Source organism: Phocoena sinus, chromosome 3 (genome assembly GCF_008692025.1).
Source record: "Phocoena sinus isolate mPhoSin1 chromosome 3, mPhoSin1.pri, whole genome shotgun sequence".
Taxonomy (NCBI): domain Eukaryota; kingdom Metazoa; phylum Chordata; class Mammalia; order Artiodactyla; family Phocoenidae; genus Phocoena; species Phocoena sinus.
Genome location: NC_045765.1, coordinates 116,196,905 through 116,215,899, shown reverse-complemented (window position 1 = coordinate 116,215,899; position 18,995 = coordinate 116,196,905). Strand labels below are relative to the sequence as shown.

Sequence of the window (18,995 nt, the reverse complement as noted above, 5' to 3'; positions counted from 1 at the left end):
CTGTCTCTGTAAATTTGCCTATTCTAGATATTTCATATAAATGTAATCATACAATACATGGTCCTCTCTATTGGCTTCTTTCATTTGGCAAAATGTTTTCATGGTTCACTCAAATTGTAGCATGTATTAGTACCTTATTCATTTTTAAATACCAATTAATATTCCATTGTATGGATATACTATATTTTGTTTATTCATTAATCAATTGATGGACATTTGAGTTGTTTCCACTTTTTGGCTATTACAAATAATGCTGCTATGAACATTTGTTCATAAGCTTTGTGTAGACATATGTTTTCATTTCCATTAGGAGTGGAATTGCTGGATGTTATGGTAACTCTGTGTTTATTTGAAGAAATGCCAAACTGTTTTCCAAAGCAGTTGTAGCATTTTACATCCCCCCCACTTCCCCACATCCTTGCCAATATTGTTATTATCTGTGCTTCTCACTATAGCTATCTTAGTGGGTGTGAGGTTGTGTTTCATTGTCTTGATTTGTATTTCCCTAATAGCTAATGATGTTGAGTATCTTTTCAAATGCTTATGGGCAATTTGTATATTTTATTTGGAGAGATGTCTATACAGATTCTTTGCCCATTTTTATTTAGGTTATCTGTCTTTTTATTATTGAGATATGAGTTCTTTATTCTAGAAAAAGTCTCCTATATGTGACTTGCAAATATTTTTTTCCCATTCGATGGGTAGTCTTTTCACGTTCTCTATTTATGGTGTCCTCTGAAGCACAAAAGTTTAAAATTTTGTTGAAGTCCAATTTATCTAGTGCTTTCTTTTGTTGCTTGTGTTTTTGATGTCATATCTAAGAAGTCTTTTCCTAACTCAAGGTCACAAAGATCTACTTCCATGTGTTCTTCCAAGTATTTTACAGTGTTACCTCTTAAATTTAGTTCTATGATCCATTTTGAGTTAATTTTTGTATATGGTATGAGGCAGGGGTCCAATTTTACTCTTTTACAGGTGGATACTCAGTCGTCCCAGCACTATTTGTTGAAAACTGTCTTTCCCTCATTTAGTTGTTTGGGCACTTTTGTTGAAAATTTGCTCAACTTCTTAAATCTGTAGGTTTATGTCTTTTGTCAAATTTCAGAAGTTTTCAGCCATTATTTCTTTGAGTATTTTTGGCCCCACCTTCTTTCTTTTCTCCTTCCAGGACTCTGATGACACAAATGTTAGGTCTTTTGTTATAGTCACTCAACTCCATGAGACTGTGTTCATTTTTTAAAAATCTATTTTCTATTGTTAGATTGGGTAATTTCTATTTTTATTTCTACAAGTTCACTAACTCTTTCCTTGTACTCCTCCATTGTGTTGTTAAACCCATCCACTTAGTTTTTTACTCCAATTAATAAATTTTTTAGTTCTAAAATTTCCATTTGGTTCTTTTTTATATCTTCTACTACTTTGCTGAGATTTTCTATTTTTTCTCTGTTTCAAGTGTTTTTGTAGTTGTTCATTGAAGCATTTTTGTCTGCTTTAAAATCTGTCAGATATTCTAACATCTCTATCATCTTGGTTTTATCATTTATTGTCTTTTTTATATAGTTTGAAATCTTCCTAGTTCTTAACATGACAATCGATTTTCAATTGAAATCTAGACGTTTAGGATATTGTGCCATGAGATTTTAGATCTTATTTAAATCTTTTGTTTTAGCTGGCTTTTTCTGACACAGCAATGCAAGTGGAAGTGGGGTTGGGGAGCATGCACCACCTTATTACTGCCAGGTTGGGGGGGAAGTCCAAGTTCCTCACTTGGCCTCCACTGACACCCAAGGTGGGAGGCTCCTCATTACTGGCTAGTGGGATGAAAGTTCTAATTCCCTACTTAACTTTATCTGACACGAGAAGAGGGGAGGGGGTTTGGGGCACCTTGTTATAGCCTGCTGAGGGTGGAAGTCTAGGCTCTCCACCAGACCTTTGCTGGCACGAGTTGGGGGGGTGGTGTCACATTTGGTTTTTTTCATAGTTTTTGTCTGGAGTAGAGCATTTATTGTCTAAATGTTTTCTATCTGCTATACTGCCCCTTTACTGGTCCTTCAGCTAAAGAGAGTAATCCTTTGTTGGATCTTTTTTTGTCTGTACCATTGGCACGTCCAGGTAGCCAGCTTCTTCAGTTTCAAGTCTGGAACATATGAGGCAAAAAGAAAACTCAGGGAACTAACCATCATGTTCCTTGGGTTTCCAGGGCCCTAGATGGTCTGTCTTCTCTCCATCTTTCAGAGTCTTATGTTTGTTTTATGTGTAATATTCAAGGTTTTTCATTGTACTTAGTGAGAGGAAGAGGGAAAAGTAGGTCTACTCCATCTTCCCAGAAGCAGAAGTCTAAGTAGACCTTTCTATAAATAGAATCATATTTTAATCACTAGGAGATATTAATAGTTAAAGGAACTTTGAAGTTAATCCTTTCCCAGTTAATAATAGTTCCCTTGTGTATCTCTTCTGTACATTCAAACTATATCTTGGGTTTGCTTTAAATGAGAAATGCTTATAGATTATATACACATTTCTATATATTGACTACAACTGTCCTCTTCCAATATTTGAATTAAATTCCTCTAAATAATTACTTTTTAAATGTTTTTTCCTTATTGTCAATCTGAACATATTTCAATGGAAGGCAATTCCTTAAACTGCCTAGTGTTAAAGGATTGAATGAGAATTCCCAACTTTCCAGAAGCATAAGATGGAAACATTTCTTAGAAGTTTTCTATTTTAGAAGCTTACCTGTATCTAATAGATTATTTCACTTCTCTTACTGAGTTTCTATATACTCACTAATAATTTACTATTAAAGATATTTATTTAATAACTTATGGATTTCCAGTCCTATTATTTTTTTCAATAACCATTCCTCCTTCTCAAATATCTGCTCTTTTATACATATTAATACCTAGTAATGCTGTCTTTTATTGCCCTCTAACTATCTGCCAGGCACTCTGCTAATGCGCTCCTAATATACTTTCATATTTAATCCTGTTTAAAGCAAGGAAAGTGAAGCTCAGAAGGACTGAACTGAAAGTGTTTGCAAGTACATACAAGCCCTCTGCCTCCCAGCTTCATGCTTGTTTTGACAGTGCTACATCCTACAGAGTAAGCATCTTTTCATTCCAAGGTGAAAGCTTATAGGTATGTTTTCTCCTTTAATGGTATTTTGTAATTTCTACCATTCTTTGATTTTTATCTTGGTCAATTTTTTTACCTAAGAAACAAATTTTATTACAGAAATTTAAAATATAAGATATCTGTAATAGGTTCTGAAGTTAAACTCAAAGTTTATTTACTGTTTTTAACTTCAGTATAATCATTAAAAAGTACTGACAATTCTTCAAAGTTTTATCACATAAGCATTGCAGGACTGTATTTGGGTATAAAGAGAAAACACTACTGGGTAGCTGCTACTTCATGCACAAACTGTGCCAAGAGAAAACAAATAACAGGAAATGTAAACTAAAATAAGCTGTGTTAATAAATCCTTGCTAATGATAAGAAGATTTACTGTTTAAAACATGTATTTTTAATTTAACCTAAAGGATAAAGATAAAAAGCCTACATGTCTAAGTATCTCTTTATTCATTGCAGAACTATTTTATATTAAAATTTTAATCCACTTTCATTTAAATTTTATAAAAGAATGGATATTTAATTTGCCTAGTCTTAATTTCAAAATACTGGTAATCAATATTTTTTCTTTCAAAAAATTTTGGCCAATAAATCCTCTCGCATACACTAAATAATACTTCACTTCTTTCCAATCCATTTCAATTATTTCCAAACTATTAATCAGGTGAATTCCTTACTAATTACTTAATCAATAGTTCTTTACATCGGTCATTATTTGCTATTCCTACACATTTAAAAAGTATGACTGTTATTTTTCTTTAGCAAAGTAGAATACAGATACCACATACACTCTCATTTGTACAGAACAAGGCTCCCTATTCCATGATGGAAATTTTCAAATGCAGAAATAAGCCCTGTTTGTTATTTGGACACATATCCCTGCAGATATACTGAACTACCATTTAGGAAGGTTTACATTAAGATTTTTTTCTTGGTAATCTATTCCTATTTGGGGGGCCTCTTTTTGCTGTACACTACTGTATTCAACTGCTATCGAATTACCATCAGAAAATGTTAAAATCATAATTACGAATATTTTAGTTATTTAAAATTTTTTTCTTGCCATGTTCAATTTCCTAATGACAGAAATGGTCCTTTTTTTTTTTTTTAAGGTGTTTATTGGACACACTTTACAATGGTGTGTTAGTTTCTGCTTTATAACAAAGTGAATCAGCCATACATATGCATATATCCCCATATCTCCTCCCTCTTGCGTCTCCCTCCCACCCTCCCTATCCCACCGCTCTAGGTGGTCACAAAGCACCCAGGTGATCTCCCTGTGCTATGTAGCTGCTTCCCACTAGCTATCTATTTTACATTTGGTAGTGTGTATATGTCTATGCCACTCTCTCACTTCGTCCCAGCTTACCCTTCCCCCTCCCCGGGTCCTCAAATACATTCTCTAGTAGGTCTGTGTCTTTATTCCTGTCTTACCCCTAGGTTCTTCATGACTTTTTTTTTTTTTTCTTAGATTCCATATATATGTGTTAGCATACGGTATTTGTTTTTCTCTTTCTGACTTACCTCACTCTGTATGACAGACTTTAGGTCCATCCACGTCATTACAAATAACTCAATTTCATTTCTTTTTATGGCTGAGCAATATTCCATTGTATATATGTGCCACATCTTCTTTATCCATTCATCTGTCGATGGACACTTAGGTTGCTTCCATGTCCTGGAGAAATGGTCGTTTTATACTCAAATTTTAAGTTAAATAAACTTGTTCTTTCGTAAAATGATTGTTGTTGCAAACGAAAATTATTAACAAGTTTATTAACAAGTAAGATGTCTCAGTATAAAAACACTTCCTAGTATTGGTACTCTAATTTTATCTAGAATATGCCTGGAAGGCAACAATCACTACACATTTTCAAAACATAATATATACAGCACTCGCAAGTAGGATAGTCAAAACTGTTGGCCTTTCGACACATTGACCATGTGAGGAAGAATATCATCAGCGGCATCATCACCCTAGGAAATAATTATCCAGCGGTGCAAATTTAAAATATTCACATACAGTAAATTTATATAGAAGAATACTATGGGGTAAGGGCACTGCTTTTATCTATTCACTACCATTATTATAATTGAGTATATAAAAAGTCTACCTCTCCCATTTTGAATTATTTTCTGTTCGGAAAATAGAAGACATTTTAATTTCTCGTGGACCGGTTACGGAGAGGAGGACTTGTTATTTCTAAGAGCAAGAACCTAGTTTTATATGAATACACGCCTGGAGACGTAAAACCTAATTTTAGAAGGCATTTAATTTCACCTACAAAGCAGTTGATGTGTTAGAAACAGCATACCTCAAAAGCTATCCTGCAATATTAGCAGAGGACCGTCCACCGAATCTATCCACTGAAGCCATTTCTATTTTTTACCAGCGGCGATGGAACTGTATTATTGTGGAATATGCGGCACGTTCGGTGTTTAATAGGCTCCCAGGGAAGGGCTGTCACTTTGGAGGTGGTCCTGAGGTATGGAAGTTGGGCTGGGGTAGGGTCGTCGTGCTCGGAGGCAGCCACACTTACAGGCCATTTTGGTCGAGGCCTCACAGGGCGGAGCAGCGTCCGTGCGGGTTCCTCCAGCGAGCCAGACGCTCGAGCCCGCGCGCCGGCCGCAGGGGGCGCGAGCGGGAGCCCGGCGGCGCGCCGAAGCCCGAGGCTGCAGCGCGGGATTAGAAACCGCTGCCACGCGCCGCCGGGCGTAGATCCATAGGCCCCGCAAGCCCCGGCCACGGTTTTCCCAGCCCCGCCGCCGTTGCCAAGGCGACAGCCGCCTAACGTTCCAGCAGCAGGCCCCGCCCACGCCCAATCAGACCGGCGCTAGCTGGAGCCCAGATTTTCTTTGTTCCGCAGCCATTTCAGGCCCCGGAGGGGAGGCAACGCCGCTTCGGCAGAGGGCCCGAGCGCCGGAGGCCTCTGGGATGGTGTGGGACCGGGTAGGTGGCGTGAGGGTGCGCGGCCCCGGACTGGAGGGTGGGAACGGAGGCAAGCTGTTCGGAAGCTGCCTGACGGGCCGCGGGGAGAGGCGCCGGACCCGCCGCCGCATTCTCGGTGCCCGCCCTGCCGTTTGGAGCCAGGCGGCGGCGGCGGCGGCGCGGTTCTAAGCCCAACAGCTGCCCGCCCGGGCGTCCCTGAGGATCCGGACAGGGGGCTGGCGGCGGCTCTTCAGGTGTCCGAGGTTAGGGCCTGAAGCCCGTTAGGGGCGGTGGGAAGAGGGTGTGTTCCTCGGGGAGCCTTTGCCCCCGACCATTAAACCGCGGCGTTTCAGGGCCCTGGGTACCGCAGTCGCTGCCCTGGGACACCTCCTTCCCGAGGGTTCTGGGCACTGTCGGGCGCTGCCCCGGATGCCCGGTCTTTGTCCCCGCCCGGCCCCCTCTGCCCGGGTGTCCCTGGTCCACACAGACCATCGCCACCACACTCCGCTGGCTGATCGCTTTCTCCAGGCGGTTCTTTCCACTTGGGGACTCATGGTTTCACGACATGTGTACATAATTTTAATGTTTGTAACTGTACGGGTTTTGCGTGGGTTTGTGTTTTTTGCGCTTTTGCCCTTTTGTACTTCTCTCACGCGAACGCGCCACAGGGAACTGCTGCTGAGAAGCGGACCCACGCCACAGTCAACCTGTTTTGGGCATGGCTTTCATCCTTCAAAAACAATCGCCTGTTATTTGTTTCCTGATTTTAAAAATCAACTGGATTTTGCAAGGATTGCTTACAGTTTACGTCCGTTATCTTAACAATCGCTAATCAGTTCGGTTCTTCAGCAGATAAAAATGTAGAAATTTAAAGTTGGAGACTATCCACAAATTGATTTTGACAGTTGTATTAAGAAGCTCAGTAACAATCCTGCGTTGAAGCTCATGACTTCAATGATGAGTGCATAAATGGTGCTTTTCTTTTTTTTTTTAATCTAAAGGAAAGATGTTTTTAAAATACAAATTGTATCGTGGAATAGGTATTTGAAACTGTAAGGTTGTAAAATGGCTGTCCTGACATGCTCATTATTAGGATAACAAGTTACTTTTGGATTTTAAGTTTCTCTGTTTTATTAAATTTTCATATTAGAATGGTAAATAAGTTATGCCTAATGAAGCAGGGGAGGATTCCGTCTTTTGAAAATGATTCTGTTTTCCACCTTCACTCCCTCCTGCACCCCATTCTTCTTAGAGAGTGACTCTGCCAAGTTGAAAACTTGCAACTGCAAAAGAGAAATATTAGCTTGAAGGTGCAGATTTCTTCTTTACTCCTCAGCATATGCAACGCATAAATGTGTAAGTTTGGCAGTACGGTTTTTACTTCACCTAATTTAATGGGAGCCTAATGAACTATTAGTGCTCCATTTTCTTTTTCCTAAAAGGGGCCCCCACCAGATTAGCCTTGATGTAGTTACATCTTCATCCTAGATATTCAGGGAATTACTAAATTCCTCCCACTGAAATATCTATAAAAATATTTTAAGGTAATCGAGCTTATTATCATTATATATTGTGAGCAGGATAAGCTTTTGGTAAAAATATGTATGATTCTGGTTGTAAATCTTTCCATTATCAACACTTGTTATTGTATTCATTGTTTTTATGACTAGTTTTTCTTCTTTATATAATGTTAAAGCCATCTCATGAGTCTGTTTTTCTAAATACTGTGAATGAACTGCATTGAAATATAAATGTACTATGTTTAGAAGAATTGCTTGCAGTCAACCATGTTGGATTCTGCAGATACTGTTTTTAAGAAAAGGAATTTGGTTATAAAGGAAGCCAAACCAAGTGACATACGTAATGAAATAAATTTAGCAAATGTAAACTGCAGAGAAGAACACAGCAGTAAGTGGAAGTTATTTTTATTGCCCAGGGTGTAAATTATGAATATTTTTTCCTGGAATTGATATTTGAATATGTATTGGTGCCAAAAAGACCTTGTTCCTAAAAAAACAATTTGGTTTACCAGCAAAAGGGTGAGAAAGCTGAGAAAGTCAAGGTGATTGATGAACTGATTAAGTTTTTAAAAACAGTGGAGAATAATGCCACCTTCTGAAAGGAGGATGAGAGACAGTTACATTCCCCAGATGTTGAAAATCTTTCTTAGTTGGTTTCATTCAGCCCGTGCTATGGTAGCTATCTGGTGAGTGTTGGCAGGTAAGAGGGGTCTCCTGGGTGGCAGAGGGTGAGAACTTTACAATGGAAGACAAATGTTTGCAAAAGTGGTAACTGTAGATTTACCACTACAATTACAACTACAAACTGTAATTGTAGTTACATGGATCGGTGTTAGTGTGGGAAAGAGTTTCTAGAAGCCACCCTTGCTGCCTCTAAGACCTCCTTACTAGAAGAATTCTTTGAAGTACTGTCAGTAGGTGTAATAAGTAAGAATGTTAAGAGTTCCAGAGTCTCAGTGGTTAAATGAGATAATGGAACAGGAAATAGGGGTGGAGATTTGTCTTAGAATTTTCTAGAGTTGATAGAACCTATACAGGAATGGTGGCTACATCTTATTCCAAAATGGCACCTGATGGCAAAGCAAATATTTGAATTCAGAACTGAAGGAAAGCTGAAAGAAATCTCATATCTGAAAGGCCACAAGGTTTGAATTGGCATGTGCCTTTTTAATGGTTAAAATTTTTAAACAAAGCAAGTCTTTTCAGTGTAGTATAGCAGAAGCAGGAACTCTGGAGCCAGACTACTTGGATTCAAGTCTTAGCACCTTCCATAATTAACTGTGTAACCTTGAACAAATTACTTCATCTCACTGTGCCTCAGTTATCTCATCTTTTAAGGAATTAATCTTATGAGGATTAAATGAGTTAATACTAAGCTCTTAGAACTTGGCCTGGCATGTAGTAAACACTTCATACATAATAACTGCTATTATTATCATTGTCATGATCATTGGTATTATAGAAAACACCATAAAATAATAATCACTAATATCAGGACCATGAGGTAACTACTGTAAACCCTTTGATACATTTCCTTCCAATATTTTTTCTCAGTTTATTTGATCTTTACACAGTTGAGACTTTAATATTAACAATTTTGCATTCTGCTATTTTCACCTAGCACCATAAGCTTTCTCTTGCTATTAAATTATTTCATCAGCATCTTTTCAGAAAATGACCACAATGTTTTTGTGAATTTCTCATAAGTAAACGTTTTACTGTTGGACAGTTAGCAAGTTTCTTTTTGCAGTTGTAAGAAACACTACAGTGAACATTCTTATACATAAAACAGTTTCTGTGTTTTAGATTATTTCATTAAAATAGATTTCCCAAAGTGAAAGTGTTGAGTCAGAGTATATGAACATCCAGAGCTCATGGTTCATATCGCCAAACTGCTTTTACTTAAGGGAATTTAATAAGGGACTTAAGTTGAGGAGCACAGCATTTATTGCCCTTTTGCTTGAGTTGGGAGGGAAGAGAGAGTGAGTTAACATTTTTTTCTGTATAACATACTGGGCATCATTTGTAGGCATTTAGCATACATTGTTACTTTTATGTACATTATGCTCATTATCCTAGCCCTATGTCACGTTACACATGAGAGTTACTTCCATTTTACTGGATGGGAGAACTGAAGTATCGGTAAGTACCAAGGACTCAAGAGTGTTCAAGGCTGGATCTGAGTCTAGATCTGCCTCATTACAAAACCCAAAACTTTGTAAAGTTTTATGTGATACACATATTCAGAATCTTATAATAAATATGTATACATTGAATGAATACAAAATCTTTAAAGGAATCTTATAATTCACTATAACAGTGAATCTATTAACTGTAGATTGTAGATCACATTATTAAGATAGTGAAACTGAGCTGGAAGTAATGAATGAGTAAATTACAAAGTTAAAACAGGTAAGGCTTAACTATCCAAGTATATTTTAAAAAGGAAAAAAAAACTCCTTACCTGGATGAGATGTAATATGTATGTATGTATGTAATGAATGTAATGAATATATAAAGCTGGTTTCTAAAATGATTGCAGCAAGCATTTGTGGGTGAAACACTCTTTGTAAAGACCTCAACACAGATAGAGGAGAAAAAAACAAATCCATCAAATTTAGGGGAGGGCTTCCCTGGTGGCGCAGTGGTTGAGAGTCCGCCTGCTGATGCAGGGGACACGGGTTCGTGCCACGGTCTGGGAAGATCCCACATGCCGCGGAGCGGCTGGGCCCGTGAGCCATGGCCGCTGAGCCTGCGCGTCCGGAGCCTGTAAAAAAAAAAAAAAAAAATTAAGGGTATAAGAGAAGTGACAAAGGCCCAGTAAATAACTATATTGAAAAATATGTTTAATGAAACCCCTGGCAAAGTAAACTAAAATCTTAATAATAAATAAATAAATAAATAATTGAGATGTACAAGTTAAGGAGAATAAGACTACCAACAAGGTGTGTGAGATTAATTTTATACTGAAAACTAAAGCAAAAAAAAATATTTTGAGTCGTGTTTTATAATTGACTTTGAAGCACTCTGAAGCCATTAGTGAAATAATTATCAGTGAAGTCCCTGAAACCTCAGGTGCCAAAGTAACCACCATAGATGAAAAGGTTGATCCCAGAAAGGCCAAGATTCCATTGCTTTTGTCTTCACTAGGGAAGGAATTAGGGGAGAGAAGTACTTCAGTAGATTGTGAGTGTACAAAATAGATACAAATAAGTGATTAGGAATAGGTGGTATCCATCAAAATTGTAAGTAAATGAATATAAAACATTGATCATTATGCTGCCATTAGAAATGTTTTTGAAAAATAATGAAGTAAAAATGTAGTTTATTTTAGCTAGAGCATAGGAAAGTGATGAGAAACATGCCAAATTATGAAGGACTTGTGCCCTTTATTCATTCAGTAAGCATTTTTAGTGCTGACATTGTCCCTTGTCCTCAAGAGATTTAGATACTACTGTAGAGAGAGAGATGTAAGCAAAAAGGTGCAATGAAGTGTAGATAAAGCTCTTATGATATAAGTCTGAGGAGACACCCAGTAAATATTTTCTGCTTTGTAGGCCATAGACAATATGGAAACTAATAGGTGTGGCCAGATTTGATTGGTGGGCTTTAAGTAGAGAATCTCTTAAAGTATATACTAGAAGGATTTCAGGAAGAGGTACCTACCAAGCCTTGTGTTGCCCTAGCATGAGCCATTGAAAGATTTGAAATGAGAAATATGCAGCGTTGATTTGTGTGATTCATTAAGAGCAGAGAAATAGAAAAATAGGTTATTTTTAGGTGCTATAAACTAAGAAGAGAATCCAATTTTTTAAGTGGGCAAATTCACAGAGAGGAAGTACAGCTAGCCAATAATCATGAAATAATGCTCTACCCCACCAATAGGGAAATGCAAAATAAAACTGAAATTTTTTTTTACCCATCATATTAGCAAAAGTGATAAAGTTTTACTAGTATGTATCGATAAGATTGTAGGGAAACTCAAACATTGAATAAATCAGTATAGCCATTTTAATTTTAAAGTAAAAACATTTTCGACCTAAGCAATTTCCATTTCTTAGAGAAACATAGGGGTATATCAGGAATCATGTATATTCAAAAATAACTTTGTCAGTTGCCACAGAACCTCCAGACATCCAGGTCACCTATTTTTTTTTTAATTCATTTATTTAATTTATTTATTTTCAGTTGCATTGGGTCTTTGTCGCTGCACGCGGGCTTTCTTTGGTTGTGGCGAGCGGGGGCTACTCTTGTTGTGGTGCGCAGGCTTCTCATTGCGGTGGCTTCTCTTGTTGCAGAGCATGGGCTCTAGGTGCACAGGCTTCAGTAGTTGTGGCTCGTGGGCTTTAGAGCGCAGGCTCAGTAGTTGTGGCACATGGGCCTAGTTGCTCTGCAGCGTGTGGGATCTTCCCGGACCAGGGCTCGAACCCGTGTCCCCTGCATTGGCAGGTGGATTCTTAACCACTGCACCACCAGGGAAGCCCAGGTCACCTTTTATCTCCTGCATTCTAAATCATTAAAAGGTCTATATTTGTCTCCTTTTTTTGAAACCGCTTAACAACTCTTCATATTCTTCTACTGTGCCCACTGGAATTTACAGTCTGTCATCCACAAAATCCAGTCTCAACCTAGCTACTGTTCTCCCTCCCTTCTCCCTAAAAATCCCGTTTTGGATTGTGTCATCAGATTATGTGACTACTGCCCTTCATGATTGCTGTCAACTGCTAACTGTTCAGGTCAGTCCTCCTCATTTCTTTATTTTAGCTCCAGGCTCATTGTCTCTCTCTCTAATACTATCTCAGTCTTTATATTGAGATTAAAATGAGTATACCTGATCTTCCCTCCAGTGTTCTTCCCATCTGTTCTATCTTATCTCAGTCATTCACTCCCAAAGTGATACCCTCTTGCATTGTCAATAACTACAGTTCCTCTATGGTTACCATTTCATGTTTTCTACTCCTTGACCATACTTCCTTTTTTAGTAGTTCACTCCTTCTAGTTAGTATCTCAGCCCCAACCTTCTTTTTACCCCAGTGGAATCGCCAGTCCATTGATCCTATTACTGTGTCCCTGCCATTCACCCTCTTGATGTTTTTACTTCCCTTTCTTACTCAGTTTAAATTCCATGGTTAATCACTCCTTTGGATAGCTCCCTTGTTCTTTGCTTGTTTAGTAGAACCATACCCTGGTTAAAACCAACTCTCTGCTTTCTTTGTGCCTGCCCCTATATAACTTAGTATGGCTGGAAGAAAACACACAACCACATATGACCACATACCTCACATTACTTGTTAATGCTGCTTGTTGATTATACTGTATTTTCCTAGTCTGTTCATTTTCCTACTTCCCTCAATAACTGTTTCATATCTTCTTCAAACCTCCAGTATAACTTTTCCCATCTTCATTTTCAGTTCATGACCTATTTTAAGAAAATTGAAGCAATCAGAAAACTTCCACACACTCCCACCACCCCATGAACTACCATCATCTGTGTCAGTACTTGCTATCTTCCTGGTTTTCATCTTAGATGAACTGTTTTATGTTCTTCTGTGTGCTTTTGTACTAGATCCATCCTTTCTCCTCTATCATCTGCTCAAGAAATTGCTTCAGCTTCTGTCCTTCCACATCAATTTTTTTCTTTACTGGATTATTTCTGTCAGCAAACAGACAAGCTATTATTTCTGCCATCTTAAAAAAACGGATCCACTCTTCACCACCTGTTTCCCCATATTTTTGGTTTCCTTTTGCCCCATTATTCCCCGAAAGAGTTGTCTAAATTTGCTATTGCCAAGGTTTCTCCTCCCATACTCTGTTAAACCCACTCCAATCAGGCCAGTGCACCATTCCTGCTGAAACAGCTCCTTAATTTCTCCAGTAACTTCCATGTTGCCAAATGCCATATGTCCTTGATTCTGTTCATCTTACTTGACCTATCAGCAACATTCGACAGAGCTATTTCTCTTATTCTTGAGACACTTTCTTCTTTGCTTTGCAGGATACTTACACCCTTGGTTATCTCCTACCTCAGTGCCTGCTTCCTTGTGATTCTCCTTTGCTTTTCTTCTCACAGACCTCTTAGTGTTGGAGAGCCCCAGAGCTCAATCCTTGTTTTTTGTTTTTCATAAATACTCAGTCCATTGGTAATTTCATTCAGTCTCATGGCTTTAATTACCATCTAAATGCTAGCAATGCCCAAATTTAGATCTTTAGCCTCTCTCCCTAATTCCTTACATGTTCAACTGACTATTCAACATCTCTACCTAAATGTCTAATAATAGGCCTCAAACTCAGCTTGTCCAAAACTTACCTCCTAAACTTCCTCCCCAGTACCTACTCTACCCATAGACTTCCCTATTTTGGTTTGTCAATGGCAACTCCATCCTCGCAGTACCTCAGGCTAAAATATTGGAGTTGTTCTTGACTTTGCGTTTTCTTTGACACTTTAGATCCATTCCTTCAGGGCGACCAGTTTTTTTCTATATCATCAAAATATATCCAGAATCTTACCATGCTTCACCTTTTCCACTGTCACCACCCTGGTCCAAGCCACTACCATCGTATCTCTTCGGATTACTTAAATAGGTTACTACCTGGTCTCCCTATTCTACCCTACCCTCCTCCCAGTAGTCTTCCCTTGGTATAGTAGCCAGAGCAAACCTTTCACAAATTAAGATAGTCTCTGTCACTCCTCTATTCAAAGCCCTGCAATGGTTCCCCTTTTCACTCAGAGAAAATCTAATCCTTAGAGTAGACTACAAGGCTCTACATAGTCTGCCCAGCCCACTCCCCTTTCTCCTTACTTCCCTGACCTCATTTCCTACTACCACTTTTCCTCCTTGCTCACTGGCCTTACCTCCAGGTCTTTGCTCAGATCTCACATTCTCTAAACACTCTGTTTAATACTGCATCCTAACCCCCCATCCCCCTTATCCTGGATTCTTTTTTACTTTGTGCATAGCACACACCACCTAACACACTATAGCAGGGATCAGCGAGCTAGAGCTCCATTGCTCTGTGGCCTGTTTTTGTACAGCTTATGAGCTAAAAATGGTTTTTACATTTTTTTAAGGGCTGTAAAACAAAAACAAAGAACATACAACAGACTGTTCTTACTGTTTGGCCTGAAGGTGGTCTGCAAAATCCAGAGTATTTACCTTCTGGGCCTTTGCAGGGAAGTTAGCACTAAACATTCTGTTTATTGTCTTTCTCCTCCCACATGAATAAGCTCCAGGACGGCAAAGATCTTTGTTTTATTTACTGCTCTATTTGCAATAACTAGAACAGTGCCTAGAATATAGGCACTCAGTAAATATTTGTTGAATGAATGAATTGCTTGTAATGGTATAAAATTATAATGAAATAGAGCTATATATACAATGAGTAGGAAAGCTAAGGCATATTTTGGATGAGTTTTTATAGAACAGAAATAAAATTCTTTTTATTTCGACAGAAACATACGATTTAAATGAGCAAAAAACAGCTCTGTAAGGATACACATCAAATGAATATTAGAGTACCTTTGGGGAGGAGACCAGGATTAGGAGAGGTACTTGAAGAGAACTTGAATTTCATCTGTATTGTTTACTTTTTTTATACGATGAGAAGCAGTAACATCAATTTTTCATTTAAAGATACTTTTAATGAAGAGAAAGGGGGGAAAATAGGTACTGACTAAAGCAATGAGAAGAAATAGAGAGTAATGGGGTGGAGAGAGAGGGAAGAGAACATTGCCTTTCTTAAAGGTCATATTTGGCCAGCAATCTGAATGAGAAGGAGTGAGCAATATGAATATTTGAAGAAAGAACAAGCAAAAGTGAGACTCTGAAGTAGGAAAAAGCATAACAACATCAGGGAACTGCAAGAACACTAGTGTGGAACATAGTGGAAAAGGGGGGGCAGAGTCTGCTAGTAGGGAGGACCCCACCTTAGGAACAATTTTGTAGGCCATGGTAAGAATATGAGGTTTTATTTTTAAGTGTGATGAGAAACCATTGGATGGTTTTGATGGAGAGAAGACATGATTTAATTCCAATTCTAACTTGATCATTTTTGCTGCTTTGTCTCAGAATGGGGCTGTAAGTGAACAAAAGAGAAGGCTGGGAAACCAAATGTAGTAGACCATGCTTTTGTAGAAAATGGTATCTGGACTGGGGTAGACAGTGGAGAAGGTGAGAAATGGTCAGATTCAGAGTATATTTTGAAGGTATATTTTAAGGGCATATTTTGACAGTACTGACTGATGGTTTAAATGTGGAATATAAGGGAAATCAAGGATGAGTCCTTGGTATTTTGGCCTGAACAACTGGATGAACCGTAATAACTGCATTTAGTGATAATAGGCAACTGGAGGAGGAGCAGATTTGGGATGGGCAAGAGTTCTGTTTTAGTCAGCAAAGTTTGAGATACCCATTTAACAAACAAGTGGATATGTCTTATAAGGTGTTGGTTACTTGAGTCTGAAATTCATAGAGCTATTCAGTGGCACAAACTGGATGAGATTATGTAGATAGGAGAAAGGTGCCTGGGATATTTAGGGGTGGGAGAGCCAGCAAAGGAGACCGACAAAGGAGACCGACAGTGAAGTAAAAGGAAAACCAAGGGAGATGTGATGCCACAGGCTAACAGGTGAAGGAATTGTTGCCCATTTTCAGCACTGTGGAGAAATTAAGATGAGGCCAAGAAGAAATCATTGGGTTTGGCAACAAGGAAATCTCAGTCTCTGAGGAGTGGAGTGAAGAGGGGGACATGGTGACTACACATAACTTTCAAGATGTTTCTGTGAATGGAAGGGAAATTGAGAAATTGAGCAGTAATGGAGGGTAAATGGAGTCAAAGCTGGTTTTTAAAGATATTTTTAAATAATTTGAAAGTTAGAGAAAAGTTGTGAGAATAATTGGGAGAACTCCCATATACCCCTTACCTGGATCCACCAATTTTTAACGTTTTGCCACATTCTTCCCACCCACCCCATACACAAGTAATTATTTTTTTGATCATTTGAGAGTAGGTTGCACACATCTTGCCCCTCTACCCCTTAACCTGAGTCTGTATATCTTAAGAGCCAGGATATTCTCTTCTGGAAATTCTCTTCAGGAAATGTAGTTTTTTACAATCTGTATTACAATTTTGTCACTTGTCCCAGTAACATCCTTTATAACATTTTTCCTCCAGTACAGGATCCAGTCTAGGGTTTTATACTGCTTTTAGTTGTCATCTTTTTAGACAAAGAGTTTTTTTTTTAAATGGAACTTTGCCATTTTCTCCTCATAACAGCCCCGTGAGATAGAAGTACTGTTAATTATATCATTTTATAGATCAAAGGTTAATGATTCTTTCCATGACTAATAAGTGGCAGAGCAAGAACTCAAAGTCAAGCCAAGGAACTCCAGGGTTTGTACTCTTAAGCTCTGTACAACAGTGCCTCCCATGTAGTGCTTGGAAAAATCTGAAATTCCATGTTTGAAGTGGGCAGACAAGTCAAATATATAGATCAGAGGCACTGATTCTTATATTAAAAGGATGATTTTAAACTTCTAGATCTGGATTATAACTCTTTGTAATGGTGGATCAGAGTGTAGTATGTCACCTTGATGAGCATCAGGGCAGAAGGAAAGCACAAGGAAAGTGAAGATATTTACACTTCATATGTAAATTTTACCAGACTTCAGTATAAATGATATGTTTTCAGAGTTACTGCTGCTGATTGTTTAGAAAGGTAAAATGAAGTACTTGGGTTAATTCTTTTGTGGTAAAGTTTAGTCGACAGTATATATGGACATGGACTGAAGAGTCCTGATATATGTTTCAGCTCATAAAATGCTGTTTGTCTGGGCTTCCCTGGTGGCGTAGTGGTTGAGAGTCTGCCTGCCGATGCAGGGGACACGGGTTCGTGCTCCGGTCCGGGAAGATCCCACATGCCGCGGAGCGGCTGGGCCCGCGAGCCGTGGCCGCTGACCCTGTGCGTCCGGAGCCTGTGCTCCGCAACGGGAGAGGCCACAACAGTGAGAGGCCCGCGTACCAGGAAAAAAAAAAAATGCTGCTTGTCAAACCTTTATTAGAAAATATTAGGAGACTTAATTTAGGAAAAGAGCATTAAACAGTGAATCATTGAAACCACAGGTGCTCCAGAGCAGGAATTAGAATGCTCCATTGGATTTTTAGTTCAATAATGTTTTATACAGTTTTCTGTTACACAGTTTTGAGGGGATAATGGGTAAAGACTTCTGTTGGGTAGAAACCCAAGTTGTGATGAAAATTTTTGTACATAACATTTTCAGCTAAAGATTGTTCTTACTACTGAATAACTTCGGTAAGAAATGACCTAAACCTGGTGCAGTACTATGCCCTTTCACAGGAGCCCAAGTATTTGCTGAAAGAATCAAGTGACATGAAGCTCTCACTCAGGTAATTTAGTAGTCCCAGAACTACACTTGAACAATTGAGTTGAATACAAGTTTCCCTGAAGACTTGGAGAATTTCAGTAGCAAGTATAAAGAAAAGAAGTAAGGCTGGCTTTTGTATGTAGAATATGACCAGACTCATTATTTACTAAATGTTTTGCTTCTAGAAGCTGAAAAGGAGCATGGTCTTTAGTTGCTTTATAAATGAGGAAATGAACCAAATGAGTGTAAATGATTCGTACAGGATTGCCCAGCCAGTTCTTTGTGCAGAGAAGAACTGAGACAAGAGCCCCAGATCTCTGACACGCCTTTTTTCCTGATGTTATTTTGGCTCATTGTGGCACAGAAGACTTAAAGACCTGGGCAGTTTGTCTTAAAACCCCATGAAGTTACACTGCGGCTGGGAGTTGAAGTGTTTGTTTTGCCTCCCCACATGTCATCCTTCCCTTGGTCTGACACCACCCCACCGTAAGTCAAGGAAGGATGAAACGGTGGAGAAACTGTAAAGGTAGGAGGTTTTTCTGGAGTCTTGTTTTAGCACAGGTAGTAAGCTCAGAATCAAGAGAGTGGTATAGTAGTTTAAGATTTAATGTAGGAATTTGATGGGGAAGGTTAAGAGCCAGTAGAGAAGTAAAAAGTTGAAGCATAAAAAGGAAAAGGCTCTAATAAAAAGCCTAGCTTTATTTTAACCTTACATCCCAGTGGGCTAGGGGCTTTTGTGTTGGTGTTGTTACTTGCTGATAAGGTGCACGGCAGGTATTTTTATTTGTAAAACAGAATCTACACATTCACCAGTGAGATTCTAGTAGAGTTGTCCTGTCAGCAACCAGGACAAAATTGTGATTTCAGTTAAAATTATCATTTGGGAATTATTATTTATTGGGAAATACAAATTCCCATACATCTCAAATGCTTTGGAATCAAGTTTATCAAAATACCTTAGCCACATATTGAATTGTTGAATTGAATAACATAAAAAAACTTAGGAATTTCCTAGTTCATCTCTCTCCT

The 18,995-nt window shown here is 38.6% G+C and overlaps 1 protein-coding gene across 2 annotated transcripts in view; it reads left to right on the top strand.

Moving 5' to 3' along the window:
* Positions 1-5,773: 5,773 nt before the first annotated feature.
* The window catches only part of TNPO1 (transportin 1), a 91,284-nt gene continuing 78,062 nt past the window's right edge, over positions 5,774-18,995 (top strand). Inside the window, exon 1 of one of the 2 annotated variants that reach the window (XM_032629148.1) lies at positions 5,774-6,085. In XM_032629148.1, the coding sequence (XP_032485039.1) occupies positions 6,071-6,085 (15 nt within the window). In that variant the 5' untranslated portion in view covers positions 5,774-6,070. The remainder of the gene's footprint in view (positions 6,086-18,995) is intronic. The other variant, XM_032629150.1, reaches the window with a different exon arrangement.